This window comes from Haliotis rubra, unplaced genomic scaffold (genome assembly GCF_003918875.1).
Source record: "Haliotis rubra isolate DU_JTF1 unplaced genomic scaffold, ASM391887v1 Scf1298, whole genome shotgun sequence".
Taxonomy (NCBI): domain Eukaryota; kingdom Metazoa; phylum Mollusca; class Gastropoda; order Lepetellida; family Haliotidae; genus Haliotis; species Haliotis rubra.
Window position 1 is genome coordinate 202,836 of NW_025765223.1, and position 18,913 is coordinate 221,748.

Genomic DNA, 18,913 nt, shown 5'->3' on the forward strand with positions numbered 1-18,913 from the left:
TGATGTGGTGATACAGTACTGTCACACCTCTACACTGTGTTGTGATGTGGTGATACAGTACTGTCACACCCTATAGTGTGTTGTGATTTGGTGATACAGTACTGTCACACCCTACAGTGTGTTGTGATGTGGTGATACAATACTGTCACACCCTATAGTGTGTTATCATGTGGTGATACAGTACTGTCACACCCTACAGTGTGTTATCATGTGGTGATACAGTACTGTCACACCCTACAGTGTGTTGTGATGTGGTGATACAGTACTGTCACACCCTACACTGTGTTGTGATGTGGTGATACAGTACTGTCACACCCTACAGTGTGTTATCATGTGGTGATACAGTACTGTCACACCCTACAGTGTGTTGTGATGTGGTGATACAGTACTGTCACCACCTACAGTGTGTTATCATGTGGTGATACAGTACTGTCACACCCTACAGTGTGTTATCATGTGGTGATACAGTACTGTCACACCCTACAGTGTGTTATCATGTGGTGATACAGTACTGTCACACCCTACAGTGTGTTGTGATGTGGTGATACAGTACTGTCACACCCTACAGTGTGTTGTGATGTGGTGATACAGTACTGTCACACCCTACAGTGTGTTGTGATGTGGTGATACAGTACTGTCACCACCTACAGTGTGTTGTGATGTGGTGATACAGTAATGTCACACCCTACAGTGTGTTGTGATGTGGTGATACAGTACTGTCACACCCTACACTGTGTTGTGATGTGGTGATACAGTACTGTCACACCCTATAGTGTGTTGTGATTTGGTGATACAGTACTGTCACACCCTACAGTGTGTTGTGATGTGGTGATACAATACTGTCACACCCTATAGTGTGTTATCATGTGGTGATACAGTACTGTCACACCCTACAGTGTGTTATCATGTGGTGATACAGTACTGTCACACCCTACAGTGTGTTGTGATGTGGTGATACAGTACTGTCACACCCTACAGTGTGTTGTGATGTGGTGATACAGTACTGTCACACCCTACAGTGTGTTGTGATGTGGTGATACAGTACTGTCACCAGCTACAGTGTGTTGTGATGTGGTGATACAGTAATGTCACACCCTACAGTGTGTTGTGATGTGGTGATACAGTACTGTCACACCCTACACTGTGTTGTGATGTGGTAATACAGTACTGTCACACCCTATAGTGTGTTGTGATGTGGTGATACAGTACTGTCACACCCTACAGTGTGTTGTGATGTGGTGATACAATACTGTCACACCCTATAGTGTGTTGTGATTTGGTGATACAGTACTGTCACACCCTACAGTGTGTTGTGATGTGGTGATACAGTACTGTCACACCCTACAGTGTGTTGTGATGTGGTGATACAGTACTGTCACACCCTACAGTGTGTTGTGATGTGGTGATACAGTACTGTCACACCCTACAGTGTGTTGTGATGTGGTGATACAGTAATGTCACACCCTACAGTGTGTTGTGATGTGGTGATACAGTACTGTCACACCCTAAAGTGTGTTGTGATTTGCTGATACAGTACTGTCACACCCTACAGTGTGTTGTGATGTGGTGATACAGTACTGTCACACCCTACAGTGTGTTGTGATGAGGTGATACAGTACTGCCACACCCTACAGTGTGTTGTGATGTGATGATACAGTACTGTCACACCCTACAGTGTGTTGTGATGTGGTGATACAGTACTGTCACACCCTACAGTGTGTTGTGATGTGGTGATACAGTACTGTCACACCCTATAGTGTAATGTGATGTGGTGATACAGTACTGTCACACCCTACAGTGTGTTGTGTTGTCGTGATACAGTACTGACACACCCTATAGTGTGTAGTGATGTGGTGATACAATACTGACACACCCTACAGTGTGGTGTGATGTCGTGATACAGTACTGTCACACCCTACAGTGTGTTGTGATGTGGTGATACAGTACTGTCACGACTTCCAGTAATATGCACATCATACCCTATAGTATGTTGTGGCATTATGAGACTACTGCCGGAATCCCGCCCCGAGTCCCGAGCCTTCCTCCAATCCAGTCCTCTCTATCTACTCGAGTTTGTTTGCATTCCTATCCACATCACCTACTCGTCTTTCACATTCCTCCTAAACAAGCTGCCCCACCTTGTGTGTGTGTTGTGTAATAGCCGTGTAATGTCAAATCCAAATGTCAGGAGACAGGCGGGCACAAGTGGCAGTCCACCACGCTGCACATGCAGACCACTACGCTCGCAGCAAGGATGTCGTTGACAGTTTTGCTCTGTGCACTCTTCATCACGCTGCTGTGGGACAGCAACGCCACCGTGTTGTTACCGCTGGAGCAGGTAGCCGCTTCCAACCACGTCCCTGAGTGTCGACTCCGACTGCGATCTCGCGCTGTCACTAATGTTAAGTCGATCTCACTCTTTGCCGGCGAGGCTATCTCCTTAGATTTATGTTTGCGATCTCCAGTTGACGTTATAATACACGACCTCGTGTACTCCAATGATGGTGGAAGTGACGTCATCTCAGTTACCATTGACTCTGACGTCATCGGTACAGTCAACACAACGGACGAATCAGGGAACGGCCATCTCTGGAACGTATTCCACCATTCAGGCTATGTTGGAAAGGGAGGGTACTCTGGGGGGAGACATTCACTGTCTATAACTGTGACCGATTCAGACGAATATGGCGTTGAGTTGGATACGATAGAAGTCGGCTTCGGTGCAATGACGGAATTTTGTGGTGCGTCTCCTAGCAACAGGGACTTCATGGCAACAACAGTTAAATGTCGGCCCGAAGTACCTGTACCGGGATCTTGGATGTGACTGGACTGTTGGATGCGACTGTTGGATGCGACTATTGGATGCGACGGACAGAACCCTGTCAACCTGTACACTGCCACCTCCTAGACTGTAGACTGCATATATTTGGAGATCCTGGACTAGCGGATATCAATACTTTTGACGAACATTACTTTGGCAAAGGTTAGACACTTGAACTGTAACGCTTTTCTCTTGTCTTCATATAAATAACATACTACAGCAACATGTTTAGTAACGAGGTTATGCTACGTGAGTGTATCATTACACCTGGCCTTTGAATGTACCGTATAATCAACGTGTACAAGTAACGCGTAACTCTATGGTGAATGTATGACTAAGTAACATGGCGTGCTTCGGTTGACCGTGCGTTAGTAAAGTGACAATTGTATACAGTATATACAGTAGGATGTGTGAGTGTGTAAGTAACGTGACACTTGTATATACAGTAGGATGTGTGAGTGTGTAAGTAACGTGACACTTGCATATACAGTACGATATGTGCGTGTGTACGTAATGTGACACTTGTATATACAGTACGATGTGTGTGTAATTAATGTGACACTTGTATATACAGTACGATGTGTGAGTGTGTAAGTAACGTGATACATGTATAAACAGTGCGATGTGTGCGTTTGTAAATATAGTGACACTTGTATATACAGTAGGATGTGTGAGTGTGTAAGTAACGTGACACTTGTATAAACAGTGCGATGTGTGAGTGTGTAAGTAATGTGACACTTGTATATATAGTACGATGTGTGAGTGTGTAAGTAACGTGACACTTGTATATACAGTAGGATGTGTGAGTGTGTAAGTAACGTGACACTTGTATATACAGTAGGATGTGTGAGTGTGTAAGTAACGTGACACTTGTATATACAGTAGGATGTGTGAGTGTGTAAGTAACGTGACACTTGTATATACAGTAGGATGTGTGAGTGTGTAAGTAACGTGACACTTGTATATACAGTAGGATGTGTGAGTGTGTAAGTAACGTGACACTTGTATATACAGTAGGATGTGTGAGTGTGTAAGTAACGTGACACTTGTATACTCAGTTCGATGTAATTGTGTGTAAGTAATGTGAAACTTGTATATACACTATGATGACCGTATGCGTAAGTAATGTGACACTTGTATATATAGTACGATGTACGTGTGTGTAAATAATGTAACACTGTATATATATATTAACTACATTGCTGTACAAATCCAAAACGTGTTACATGTAATCACTTTCTAAATGGTATTGTTAATATGCAGATATCCAACGTCTTTATTACCACAAAGGTCTAGTTCCATGGACATATATTTACAATATTACACAATGGATAGTTTGTATGGACACATAACTTCAATGTCACAAAAGGGATAGTTCTGTGGATATGCAACTCCGATCCTTTATTGCAACTGTAGTACAACAAAATGGATAGTTTGTATGGACACATAACTTCAATGTCACAAAAGGGATAGTTCTGTGGATATATATTTACAATATTACACAAGGGATAGTTTGTATGGACACATAACTTCAATGTCACAAAAGGGATAGTTCTGTGGATATGCAACTCCGATCCTTTATTGCAACTGTAGTAAACAAAATGAAAATTCGTCTCATCATCTGCTTCTTTATTCCATGTCTTCTATATGTCAGTTCTCATTCTCATAATTCATGTCTCATATGTCAGTTCTCATTCTCATAATTCATGTCTCATCTGTCAGTTCTCATTCTCATAATTCATGTCTCATATGTCAGTTCTCATTCTCATAATTCATGTCTCATATGTCAGTTCTCATTCTCATAATTCATGTCTCATCTGTCAGTTCTCATTCTCATAATTCATGTCCATGGTCCTCAAGATTCATAGTTCATATTCAAGTTTTCACTTCTCATAGTCAAATTTCATTAGGTACATATTCAACTTCATAATTCTTATGACAAATCCTCTCCATAACAGACGAATGAAACGATTGACTGTAAACAAAACAGTAATAAGTACCTACAGTATTGTATCTACAGTACAGTACTGTCACACCCTATAGGTACAGTATTACATATCTACAGTACAGTACTGTCACACCCTATAGGTACAGTATTACATATCTACAGTACAGTACTGTCACACCCTATAGGTACAGTATTACATATCTGCAGTACAGTACTGTCACACCCTATAGGTACAGTATTACATATCTACAGTACAGTACTGTCACACCCTATAGGTACAGTATTACATATCTACAGTACAGTACTGTCACACCCTATAGGTACAGTATTACATATCTGCAGTACAGTACTGTCACACCCTATAGGTACAGTATTACATATCTACAGTACAGTACTGTCACACCCTATAGGTACAGTATTACATATCTACAGTACAGTACTGTCACACCCTATAGGTACAGTATTACATATCTACAGTACAGTACTGTCACACCCTATAGGTACAGTATTACATATCTAAGAAAATTACAGTCAATAAAATGCAAACAAAGGAAAAAATTAGATGCCATTTATTTACTTTAACAGCTCGGAAATTATATGGAAATGATATAGAAATTAACCTTAAACATTAGAAAGAATAACTAAATTAACCTACACCCTAACCTTATAAATATATTTTAAATTTACTGAGTGAAGAACTTTAACAAATGCATGTTAACGGAGTACCTTTATCAAAACATTGCAACAAAACATGGCAAATATATATGATAGAAATATTTTAGGCCTTACAATATCTCAAACACAAAGATAAATTATATTAACAATGAAAATATACACATATCATTTTGTTAGACCTGTACTGTACTACTGAAGTAAAATCTGTAAACATGTAACACTCATATATATATGCTTAGTTTGACCATTTTACATATTTGGGAATAGCATGATATGGGACAATATGATCAAGGAAACACTGTACTTGTGTACTATGAGGCGACCTGTACTGTACTGTACTGTACTGTACTATTGAGGTAAAGTCCGTAAACATGTAATACTTCGCGTACATGCTTAGTTTGACCATTTTGCATATTTGTGAACAGCATGATGTTAGAGTGAATGACAAAGGAAACACTGTACTTGTGTACAATGAAACTATTTGTACTGTACTGTGTACTACTGAGGTAATATCTGTAAACATGTAACACTTCATATACATGCTTAGTTTTTTACCGTTTTTACATGCTTGTGAACAGCATGTTATTTGGCAATGAGATTAAAGAAACACTGTACTTGCATACTAAGACGCTACATGTACTGTACTGTACTACTGAGGTAAAGTCTGTAAACATAATTCTGGGAATAAAAACATGAAAAAAATAAATAAATAAATAAAATTGTTAGACCCATATTCTTTATTTTTTTTACATCTCAAAACAACATGTCTTCTTCAAGACCCACATGAAAATGAATGCCAAAGAATTAGAGTAACTTCCAACAAGTCATAATGCTCCTTACAGGGACACTGAGAGAAGAGCTCCTTACAGGGGACACTGAGAGAAGAGCTAGTAAAATCTCAATTTCGACCCTTACAGCAACTGGGAGATTATTATACGGATATCCCAAATATACAACTTCTTTATTACAGCAAGGGGGGTAATTCTATTGATGTACAACTTTAGAACAAAGGTGTAGTTCTATTGTTATAAAACTTCTTTATTGCACGAAAGGTGTAGTTCTATGGATATACAGCTTCTTTATTACACGAAAGGTGTAGTTCTATGGATATACAACTCCTTTATTACACGAAAGGTGTAGTTCTATGGATATACAACTCCTTTATTACAAGAAGGGACATATTAATCTTATACGGGTATACAACTTTATCACACGAAAGTAGGGGGAGTGGTAGTTATACGTAAATAAGCTGCTATATTACAACTGGGGTAAATAATTATACGGGTATACAACTTCGTTATTACAATATGTGCAACGTTTCGGAAGAGAACACCGCTATCAAACCATTTGATGTACCGTACTTCGAGATTTTACGTGTGCTTTCCGACATAGTCCGTATTCGAGGTTTCACATATCACCTTTCTAGGCTGACGCTCGAGACCATGTACAAGTCATTCGTGTCATGTTTGGGATAACTGTACGAATGATCTCCTCCTTGGACAGTTACACTTAGATGCACTGCAAACCATATGCGGCTCGGGTCGCGGAACTAGTCATGACAAATTATATCTTGAAACTAAATTGAAACCATTAAAAGATAGGAGGCGTGACATCAACTTGGTAAACTTCAAAATGAATAACATTCTCGTCCCAGGCTACTTATGTGACCTTGTACCTAAAACTGTCTTGACAATAATCAATACAATCTCAGAAACAATCCCAAGTTACAAACAATAAACTGTAGGACAAAAACATATGAAAAATCATTCCTACCGGACACAAAATTTGGAATTCGTTGCCTGACGACGTCGCGAATGCTAATACATTTGGTGAATTTAAAAATCTGTTAATAAATTATAAATCCAACAATTTTCTTGAACTCAATTATGGTAGTCGATTTTGTCAGATTGTACACAGTTGTCTCAAGCTCGGCTGCAGTGATCTAAATGCGGATAAAGTCAACAGATATGTATCAACTAATGCTGAATGAGCTTGTGAATACCACAGTGAAAATGTTATTCATTATCTCTTTACATGTAAATTATATACAGCCATTAGAAATAATGAATACTGTTATGTAAATGGCCACAGACTCCAAACTGTGTTATACGGAACAACGTCAACTACCAATAATGAAAATAAGAATATTATAGAGTCCCTTCATCAATTCATTTGCAAGACTAAACGATTCGATAAAACAGTCTAAACCAAACAATGAATAACAATTACCTTAACAAAAAGTAATGAAAAGTAACTGCAAGCGTGCTGTTAATTAGAATTTTCAATGCACATACGATGTTACGATTTTATTTCGTTTTGTCTAATTCATTCTGTCTCTTTTGTCTAGTTCATGTGCGTTCTATTTGTGTTCTATTTGTACTGGTGAGGTATGCAGTGTACAGTTGGCTGATACTGTTGAAGACGATAGACAAGGTTGATACACAAAGCATGACATGTTTACCCCGCATGTATGGTGTGAAAGTAGCATCAAAGGTTTATTTACCGAATGCATGGTGTGAAAGTAGCATCAAAGGTTTATTTACCGCATGCATGGTGTGAAAGAAGCATCAAAGGTTTATTTACCGCATGCATGGTGTGAAAGAAGCATCAAAGGTTTATTTACCGCATGCATGGTGTGAAAGAAGCATCAAAGGTTTATTTACCGCATGCATGGTGTGAAAGTAGCATCAAAGGTTTATTTACCGCATGCATGGTGTGAAAGTAGCATCAAAGGTTTATTTACCGCATGCATGGTGTGAAAGTAGCATCAAAGGTTTATTTACCGCATGCATGGTGTGAAAGTAGCATCAAAGGTTTATTTACCGCATGCATGGTGTGAAAGTAGCATCAAAGGTTTATTTACCGCATGAATGGTGTGCATCAAGGTTTATTTACCGCATGCAGCATCAAAGGTTTATTTACCGCATGCATGGTGTGAAAGTAGCATCAAAGGTTTATTTACCGCATGCATGGTGTGAAAGTAGCATCAAAGGTTTATTTACCGCATGCATGGTGTGAAAGTAGCATCAAAGGTTTATTTACCGCATGCATGGTGTGAAAGTAGCATCAAAGGTTTATTTACCGCATGCATGGTGTGAAAGTAGCATCAAAGGTTTATTTACCGCATGCATGGTGTGAAAGTAGCATCAAAGGTTTATTTACCGCATGCATGGTGTGAAAGAAGCATCAAAGGTTTATTTACCGTATGCATGTGTGTGAAAGTAGCATCAAAGGTTTATTTACCGCATGAATGGTGTGAAAGTAGCATCAAAGGTTTATTTACCGCATGAATGGTGTGAAAGTAGCATCAAAGGTTTATTTACCGCATGCATGGTGTGAAAGTAGCATCAAAGGTTTATTTACCGCATGAATGGTGTGAAAGTAGCATCAAAGGTTTATTTACCGCATGCATGGTGTGAAAGTAGCATCAAAGGTTTATTTACCGCATGAATGGTGTGAAAGTAGCATCAAAGGTGTATTTACCGCAGGCTTGGTGTGAAAGTAGCATCAAAGGTTTATGTACCGCATGCTTGGTGTGAAAGTAGCATGAAATGTCTATTTACCGCATGCTTGGTGTGAAACCATTGCAGAAGCATGTTCACAGGAAGCAATGTGTGAAGTTAACATCAAAAGGGTATATACGAGTGTGAACTTTTCTTCACACTCGTATTTAAGGCATGCATGCATGTGTGTTAAATGTTTCTCACAAAGGTATCTACCGCATGCTTGTGTGTGGCAGTATTGCAAAAGGGGATATTTACCGCATGTATATGTCTCAAATTAATATGAAATGGGTATTTACCACATGTTCTAGTGAAAACGTAACGTCACAAATGTGATAGCTGCATGCATGTGTGTGAAAGCAACGTCAAAAGTGTGAAAGCTACATGCATGCATGTGTGTGAAAGTAACGTGACTAATGTGAAAGCCGCAGGCATGAGTGTGAAAGTAACGTGACTAATGTGAAAGCCGCAGGCATGTGTGTGAAAGTAACGTCATAATATTAATGTGAAAGCCGCATGCATGTTTGGGAAAGTAACGTCACAGGTGTGAGAGCAACATGCATGTGTGTGAAAGCAACGTCACAAGTGTGAAAGCCACATGTATGTAGTGCAAATGATGAAGCGTTGCTGTAGACGGCACACTGTTGACAATGTATTGACATATTTGTGTTTACAGATTCCTGGAACTACAGCCCAATCCTACTACTCGCTGCCATTTTTATGTACTAATTTCTCGTATTAAAGATGTGTACAACATTAAAAATTCTGATCTAATACACAGTTTTATGAATTCGGACATGTGGTATCATTACTATGCAGGTGATGTGAAGTGTAATCACAGTTTACATAGTAGTGAGAGGTGAGATGCTGTACGTGGTGTTATAGTGTATACAGCTAAGATATGAGTGAGAGGTGAGATGCTGTACGTGGTGTTATAGTGTATACAGCTAAGATATGAGTGAGAGGTGAGATGCTGTACGTGGTGTTATAGTATATACAGCTAAGATATGAGTGAGAGGTGAGATGCTGTACGTGGTGTTATAGTGTATACAGCTAAGATATGAGTGAGAGGTGAGATGCTGTACGTGGTGTTATAGTGTATACAGCTAAGATATGAGTGAGAGGTGAGATGTTGTACGTGGTGTTATAGTGTATACAGCTAAGATATGAGTGAGGTGTATGGTGAGATGTGTGTACGTGGTGTTATAGTATATACAGCTAAGATATGAGAGTGAGAGGTGAGATGCTGTACGTGGTGTTATAGTGTATACAGCTAAGATATGAGTGAGAGGTGAGATGCTGTACGTGGTGTTATGGCGTATACAGCTAAGATGTATGAGAGGTGAGATGCTGTACGTGGTGTTATAGTATATACAGCTAAGAGATATGAGTGAGAGGTGTTAGATGTTGTACGTACATGTGTTATAGTGTATACAGCTAAGATATGAGTGAGAGGTGAGATGCTGTACGTGGTGTTATAGTGTATACAGCTAAGATATGAGATGCTGAGTGGTGTTAGGTGAGATGCTGTGACGTGGGTGTTATAGTGTATACATTAAGATATGAGTGAGAGGTGAGATGCTGTACGTGGTGTTAGAGTGTATACAGCTAAGATATGAGTGGGGAGTGGGACACGTGGTGTTATAGTAAGATATACAGCTAAGATGTGAGTGAGAGGTGAGGATGTTGTACGTGGTGTTATAGTATATACAGCTAAGATGTGAGTGAGAGAGTGAGATGTTGTGTATACAAGATATAGTAGGAGGTGTGGTGAAGTATAGTGTATACAGCTAAGATATGAAGGTGAGAGGTGAGATGCTGTACGTGGTGTTATAGTGTATACAGCTAAGATATGAGTGAGGGAGGTGAGATGCTTACGTGGTGTTATAGTATATACAGCCAAGTTAACAGTGTGATCCGACACTACCAACAAGAGTAATGGGGCCGCACAAGAGATCTGACGTCACACACACAAGGACTGGGAGTATGTTCAGGATAACAGTGGACACATGTTGGGGGATGTTGAAGTGGAGACATCCTTTTATTTACACAATCACATATTTGACGATATCAGCATTCTATGTCTATTGTGTCAGCGTTACATGACTGCCGCTGTCTTCAGCAGTGATGCCATGACCATGTGTCAGTAGGCTTCGTGGTCTGGAGATCATTCAGTCCTTCATGGATGATCCACACATTGGATATTTGAAAGATATCAGAAATTCGATCTGTTTGTTATGCGAGACGGCCATGCACGAAGGCTAGTGACGTATGACCTACACATGTATGTGACTGTTGCTTCAGATGGTCACTTTGATCTCCACGATGAACTACAGCGGGCTGATGTTGATGGTGCTCGGGTGTGCCTTGCATCGTCACAGGAGTTGTCATTGAGCTAGAGGAGGTGGCAAGTCACGTGACACCATGCCGCATTCACCATCGAGCTAATGCTTCCAGCAACCGAGTGGTGTGGATGTTTGCTGGGAATACCTCAACATCAGCTTTTGTTTAGAATATCCTCAAATGTTTCCATCCATAATTTCACCCATTCGAACGATGGAGGAATGGACGTCATATCGATTCAGCTTGACGGAATCGCAATGGGGCAGAGTCACAACCCTGGAGAGATCCAATATGGGTGCATACTGGGACGAATTTCTGAGATCAGGTCAAGTCGGAGAATGGAGGGAACTTGAAGCTGGAGACCATACTTTGACCCTGACTGTTATCGAAGCTGACAAGTTTGGTGTGGAGGTGGATGCGATCGTAGTGGAGATGGATGCCGTCAATGTCATAGCAAACAACATCCGGTGTGCGGGATCGTCCTTCAAGTGGGGAGATAACTCTGGCATTGGTAATGGATGTAATCCCTCTGATGAGGTGAAAACAGTCAAAACAACAGGTAAACAGTTCTTCACTCAAACTCTATACACAATGCAAGCATCGTGCATCGAAACAAACGTAAATTCAGTACAAAATGCATGCTATGTACGGATTCCCGTATGTCTCGGATTCGAACTGTGTTCGGGCCGGGATTGCTTAAAGCTACTCCCTTGTAACATGTTCTCATCATTGATTGCAGTTTACAAGACGCTTTATGAGGAATTCAGTGGCAGGATTTCCAAATATTTCAAAGCAAAAATGAAACTATTTGCTCGTCGAATACATCAAATGCATGTCGTTCAATCGAACACTTGCTGAAATATCCATCACATAAAACCTTACATAATGTCTATATACGAGGGACAGTCAAGAAAGTAGTGAGCCTGACCTAGTAAATGATACAAATGCAGCTGTTTTTATGTTTTATTTTTCTACATATTATCTGTCAACCTCAAGCAAATTGGTTTTGCTACGTTCCAGCCTTACGATCCCCATTTTGTTTGAAAATGTATCTTGGTACCTCCCAAAAGCGCAAAATCTGCAATAAATGCACCACAAACTTCAGGTAACAAAATATGCAAGAAACATTTTGTGTGTTTGAGAAAGGTAGACGTCCGCTAGAATCAAACTTAGATATTAAAGTGGATAAAAAAGCAATTTGAAAGTACAATCGCTTGTTAAAGTGAGTCCCCTTTCATATTTACTGAAACAACTTGTTTTGGAGACACTACCCACCCCCGTTCAGACGACGAATTCATAAGGACACAACTTATTCTAATGTTCTCACATTTTCACACATGATGCTAAAGGTTCAAAGTAAATACTGAATGGTCACACAAGTGTCAACTCTCAGTATATTGTAAACAGGGCCAGCTTGAATATCTGGACACAATGTTTTTGAAAGACTAAAATGGGTGTGTCCTTAAAAAAAACAGCCCTGTCTAAACATAAATCAAGCGATCCAAATCTTTGAATGTTGATTATGACGGGAAGTCATCCAATACTATACTAACATATTTTATATGACATTATCTGAGGGCATACCATTATCCAAGAGGTACTAAATGACGGATCGTTTTTCATTTTCTGCATTTTTTCTAGTAATATTATACCCCAATGTGTTGTGATGACTAATATCTTGTTAATTACATTACCCACATATGTGAAATTTTGAATACGACTTTGCTAATGATTCCTACAAACTAAAATGGAAGCTTTTCAAACATAGGACTTCGAGAATATAATTAGGCTGACTACTTTTTGACCGACGCTCGTAGACACAATACAAGCACATTGCATCACATAAAACCTTACATAATGTCTATATGGACACAATACAAGCACATTGCGTTACATGAAGCCTTACATAATGTCTATACAGACACAATACAAGCACAGTGCATCACATGAAACCTTACATAATGTCTATATAGACACAATACAAGCACAGTGCATCACATAAAACCTTACATAATGTCTATACAGACACAATACAAGCACAGTGCATCACATAAAACCTTACATAATGTCTATATAGACACAATACAAGCACAGTGCATCACATAAAACCTTACATAATGTCTATACTGACACAATACAAGCACAGTGCATCACATAAAACCTTACATAATGTCTATATAGACACAATACAAGCACAGTGCATCACATAAAACCTTACATAATGTCTATATAGACACAATACAAGCACAGTGCATCACATAAAACCTTACATAATGTCTATATAGACACAATACAAGCACAGTGCATCACATAAAACCTTACATAATGTCTATAAAGACACAATACAAGCACAGTGCATCACATAAAACCTTACATAATGTCTACACTGACACAATACAAGCACAGTGCATTACATAAAACCTTACATAATGTCTATATAGACACAATACAAGCACAGTGCATCACATAAAACCTTACATAATGTCTATATAGACACAATACAAGCACAGTGCATCACATGAAACCTTACATAATGTCTATACAGACACAATACAAGCACAGTGCATCACATAAAACCTTACATAATGTCTATATAGACACAATACAAGCACAGTGCATCACATAAACCTTACATAATGTCTATACAGACACAATACAAGCACAGTGCATCACATAAAACCTTACATAATGTCTATATAGACACAATACAAGCACAGTGCATCACATAAAACCTTACATAATGTCTATATAGACACAATACAAGCACAGTGCACAGTGCATCACATAAAACCTTACATAATGTCTATATAGACACAATACAAGCACAGTGCATCACATAAAACCTTACATAATGTCTATATAGACACAATACAAGCACAGTGCATCACATAAAACCTTACATAATGTCTATATAGACACAATACAAGCACAGTGCATCCCATAAACCTTACATAATGTCTATATAGACACAATACAAGCACCGTGTATCACATAAAACCTTACATAATGTCTATATAGACACAATACAAGCACAGTGCATTACATGAAACCTTACATAATGTCTATATAGACACAATACAAGCACAGTGTATCACATAAAACCTTACATAATGTCTATATAGACACAATACAAGCACAGTGCATCACATAAAACCTTACATAATGTCTATATAGACACAATACAAGCACAGTGTATCACATGAAACCTTACATAATGTCTATATAGACACAATACAAGCACAGTGCACAGTGCATTACATAAAAACCTTACACAATGTCTATATAGACACAATACAAGCACAGTGTATCACATAAAACCTTACATAATGTCTATATAGACACAATACAAGCACAGTGCATCACATGAAACCTTACATAATGTCTATATAGACACAATACAAGCACAGTGCATTACATAAAACCTTACACAATGTCTATATAGACACAATACAAGCACAGTGCATTACATAAAACCTTACATAATGTCTATATAGACACAATACAAGCACAGTGCATCACATAAAACCTTACATAATGTCTATATAGACACAATACAAGCACAGTGCATCACATAAAACCTTACATAATGTCTATATAGACACAATACAAGCACAGTGCATCACATAAAACCTTACATAATGTCTATATAGACACAATACAAGCACAGTGCATCACATAAAACCTTACATAATGTCTATATAGACACAATACAAGCACAGTGCATCACATAAAACCTTACATAATGTCTATATAGACACAATACAAGCACAGTGCATCACATAAAACCTTACATAATGTCTATATAGACACAATACAAGCACAGTGCATCACATAAAACCTTACATAATGTCTATATAGACACAATACAAGCACAGTGCATTACATGAAAACCTTACATAATGTCTATATAGACACAATACAAGCACAGTGTATCACATAAAACCTTACATAATGTCTATATAGACACAATACAAGCACAGTGCATCACATAAAACCTTACATAATGTCTATATAGACACAATACAAGCACAGTGTATCACATGAAACCTTACATAATGTCTATATAGACACAATACAAGCACAGTGCATTACATAAAACCTTACACAATGTCTATATAGACACAATACAAGCACAGTGCATCACATAAAACCTTACATAATGTCTATATAGACACAATACAAGCACAGTGCATCACATGAAACCTTACATAATGTCTATATAGACACAATACAAGCACAGTGCATTACATAAAACCTTACACAATGTCTATATAGACACAATACAAGCACAGTGCATTACATAAAACCTTACACAATGTCTATATAGACACAATACAAGCACAGTGCATCACATAAAACCTTACATAATGTCTTTATAGACACAATACAACCTTACATAATGTCTCTCTATAGGACACACACGAAGCACCAGTGCATTACATAAACCTACATAGCCACCCATATAGACACACATGCAAGCACAGTGTATCACATAAAACCTACATAATGTCTATATAGACGCAATACAAGCACGAGGTTGCATTACATAAAAACTCCACATAATGTCTATATAGACACAATACAAGCACAGTGTATCACATACAACCCAAGATAATGTCTATAATTGACACAATACAAGCACAGTGCAATTACATAAAACCGATACATAATGTCTATATAGACACAATACCAAACAGTGTATCATATAAAACCTTACATAATGTCTATATAGACACACAATACAAGCACAGTGCATCACATAAACCTTACATAATGTCTATATAGACACAATACAAAGGCACAGTGCGTCATAACTCCAAATGTCTCTATAGACTACAATGCATAAGCCACAGTGCATCATAAAACCTTACATAATGTCTATAATTCTCGACACAATACAAGCACAGTGCATCACATAAAACTCCTTACATAATGTCTATATAGACACAATACAAAGCACAGTGCATCATCACATGAAACCTTACATAATGTCTATATAGACACAATACAAGCACAGTGCATCACATAAAACCTTTACATAATGTCTATATAGACACAATACAAGCACAGTGCATCACATAAAACACAAGTGCAAGCATAATGTCTATATAAGACACAGATACAAGCACCAGTGCATTACATATGAAACCTTGCATAATGTCTATATAGACACAATACAAAGCCACAGTGCATTTGCATGTAAAACCTTACATAATGTCTATATAGACCTGACGAAATACAAGCACAGTGTCATATAAGGCCATAATGTCTGCTCTGACATAATGCTCTAGCATAGTATCACAATACAACGCAAGCACAGGTGCGTATCAGCATAAGAAGCTGCTGGTACACGGGCGTAGAACCATAAAATATGGAGACCACAATACAAGCCGTTTGCAGAACCAGCACATAATGTCTATGGGCACAATCTAGGCGCGATGCATCATAAGGGCGCTCACATGATATTATGCCAGACACAAATACAAGCACAGGTGCGCGTCACATAATCTATACGGACATAGTGCAAACTGGTGCTATATAGGCGCTTACATAATCATATGGACTTTAATGCACAGTGCGCTCACATAAAACCTTACATAATGTCTATATAGACCTGGTACAATTTGGCAGTGCATCACATAAAACCTTACATAATGTCTATACAGACCTGGTACAAGCGGGTACATCCGTGGGGCGCCACATAATGTCTGTAGACCGCAATGCAAACAGTTAAAATCACTTACAACCGCCGTAATGTCTATATGGCGCCACAAAGTACAAGCACAGGTTATGAACATAAAACCTTACATAATGTCTATACTGACACAATGCAAGCACAGTCGCATCACATAAAACCTTACATAATGTGTCATATGGACGATACGGCACGGTCATCAGCAAAGAGCGCCACTTAAATGTCTGTACCGGACTGGTACCGACTGGTCATCATAAAGGCACGCGGTATATGGACTGCAATAAACTGGTGCATCCGCAGACGCACGTATTAGCGTTGAGCACAATACTGAAGCACAGTGCATCACATAAAAGAACCTTACATAATGTCTATACGACGTACAAACTGGTCGTCACATAGCACCGCATGACTATTTACACGCAATGCAGCCCTGATGCATTAATGTCTATACATGACCTGAGAAATATTAAGCACAGTGCATTACATAAAACCTTACATAATCATCTATACAGACACAATACAAGCACAGTAACATTACATAGAACTTACGCCAATGTCTATACTGACACAATACAAGCACCAAGTGCATCACACTTTATATAGACAATCACTGATGTGTCTGGCATGAAGAGCTATGTAATATGTTGTATATCACTTCAGTAAGCGAAAGACGAAAGAACAGGCTCATTGTTCTGATGTTCCGGAGGTGTCTTTTATTCCCACAAACATGATGTTCAGGAAGAGGCGGCGTTTCTTCCAATCTATGCAAATGCTGTAATGACTAACGGCAGGCTGTCGAAGCTAACACAGGGGAAGAGGTGAAGTTGACAACTTATGCGTTTTGCCTGATAGGAACATTGGTAAAGGAAATGACAACTGATGCCGTTTGCTGATGGGGACAAGGGTGAAGTGACAACGATGCCGTTTGCTGATAAGGACAAAGGTGAAGTGACAACGATGCCGTTTACTGATGGGGACAAGGGTGAAGTGACAACAATGCCGTTTGCTGATGGGAACATTGGTGGAAGTGACAACGATGCCGTTTACTGATGGGGGACATTGGTCAGAAGTGACAACGATGCCGTTTTGCTGATAAGGGCCACCGTGGTGGAAATGACAACGATGCCGAGGTTTGCTGATGGGGACAAGGGTGGAAGTGACAACGATGCCATTTGCTGATGGGAACAAGGGTGAAGTGGCAACTTGATGCGGATTTACTGATGGGGACAAAGGGGCGAAGTGACAGCGATGCCCGTTTGCTGATAAGGGCCATTAGGTGAAATGACAACGGTGCAGGTTTACTGATGGGGGCATTGGTGAAGTGACAACGATGCCGTTTACTGATGGGGACAAGGGGTGGAAGTGACAACGATGCCGTTTACTGATGGGGACAAGGGTGGTGAAGGCGGTACCGTTTACTGTTGATTAGGACAAGGGTGAGTGGCAGCACGATGCCGTTTTGCTCATAGGGACCTTGAGTAGAAGTGAGCCAACGATGCCGTTTGCTGATGGGGACAAGGGTGAAGTGACAACGTGCCGTTTGCTGATGGGGACAAGGTGGAAGTGACAGCGATGCCGTTTTACTAATGGGGACAAGGGGTGAAGTGACCTTGATACCGTTTGCTGATGGGAACATTGGTAGTGACAACAGCATGCCGTTTGCTGATGGGAACATTTGGTAAAGTGACAACGATGCCGTTTGCTGATGGGAACATTGGTAGAAGTTGACAACGATGCTGCGTTTGCTGATGGGGATGCAGGGGTGAAGTGACAACTTGATGCCGTTTGCTGATAAGGGACAAAGAGGGTGAAGTGACAACTTGATGCCGTTTTACTGATGGGGAACATTGAGTAAAGTGATTAGCGATGCCGTTTGCTGATGGGAACATTTGGTAAAGAGTGACAACGATGCCGTTTGGGCTGATGGG

At 39.4% G+C, this 18,913-nt stretch overlaps 2 protein-coding genes across 2 annotated transcripts; both read left to right on the plus strand.

The window, feature by feature from the left end:
- The first annotated feature begins 2,241 nt into the window (after positions 1-2,241).
- LOC124267048 lies at positions 2,242-9,737 on the plus strand. The gene is made up of 2 exons (XM_046701879.1): positions 2,242-2,983; positions 9,624-9,737. Exon 1 carries the CDS (start codon positions 2,255-2,257, stop codon positions 2,822-2,824), a length of 570 nt encoding a protein of 189 aa, XP_046557835.1. The 5' UTR covers positions 2,242-2,254; the 3' UTR covers positions 2,825-2,983; positions 9,624-9,737.
- A 1,291-nt stretch (positions 9,738-11,028) lies between these two features.
- On the plus strand, positions 11,029-17,806 carry LOC124267049. The gene is made up of 2 exons (XM_046701880.1): positions 11,029-11,849; positions 17,724-17,806. The coding sequence occupies exons 1-2, from the start codon at positions 11,471-11,473 to the stop codon at positions 17,768-17,770; spliced, it is 426 nt and encodes a 141-aa protein (XP_046557836.1). The 5' UTR covers positions 11,029-11,470; the 3' UTR covers positions 17,771-17,806.
- Positions 17,807-18,913: the final 1,107 nt, after the last annotated feature.

Excerpts from the sequence above, each read along its gene's own strand:
- LOC124267048 (XM_046701879.1), top strand. The coding sequence starts at position 2,255 with ATGTCGTTGACAGTTTTGCTCTGTGCACTCTTCATCACGCTGCTGTGG.
- LOC124267049 (XM_046701880.1), top strand. The coding sequence starts at position 11,471 with ATGTTTCCATCCATAATTTCACCCATTCGAACGATGGAGGAATGGACG. Across the intron at positions 11,850-17,723 it reads GAAAACAGTCAAAACAACAG|GAAGAGGCGGCGTTTCTTCC; the intron begins GTAAACAGTTCT and ends CATGATGTTCAG.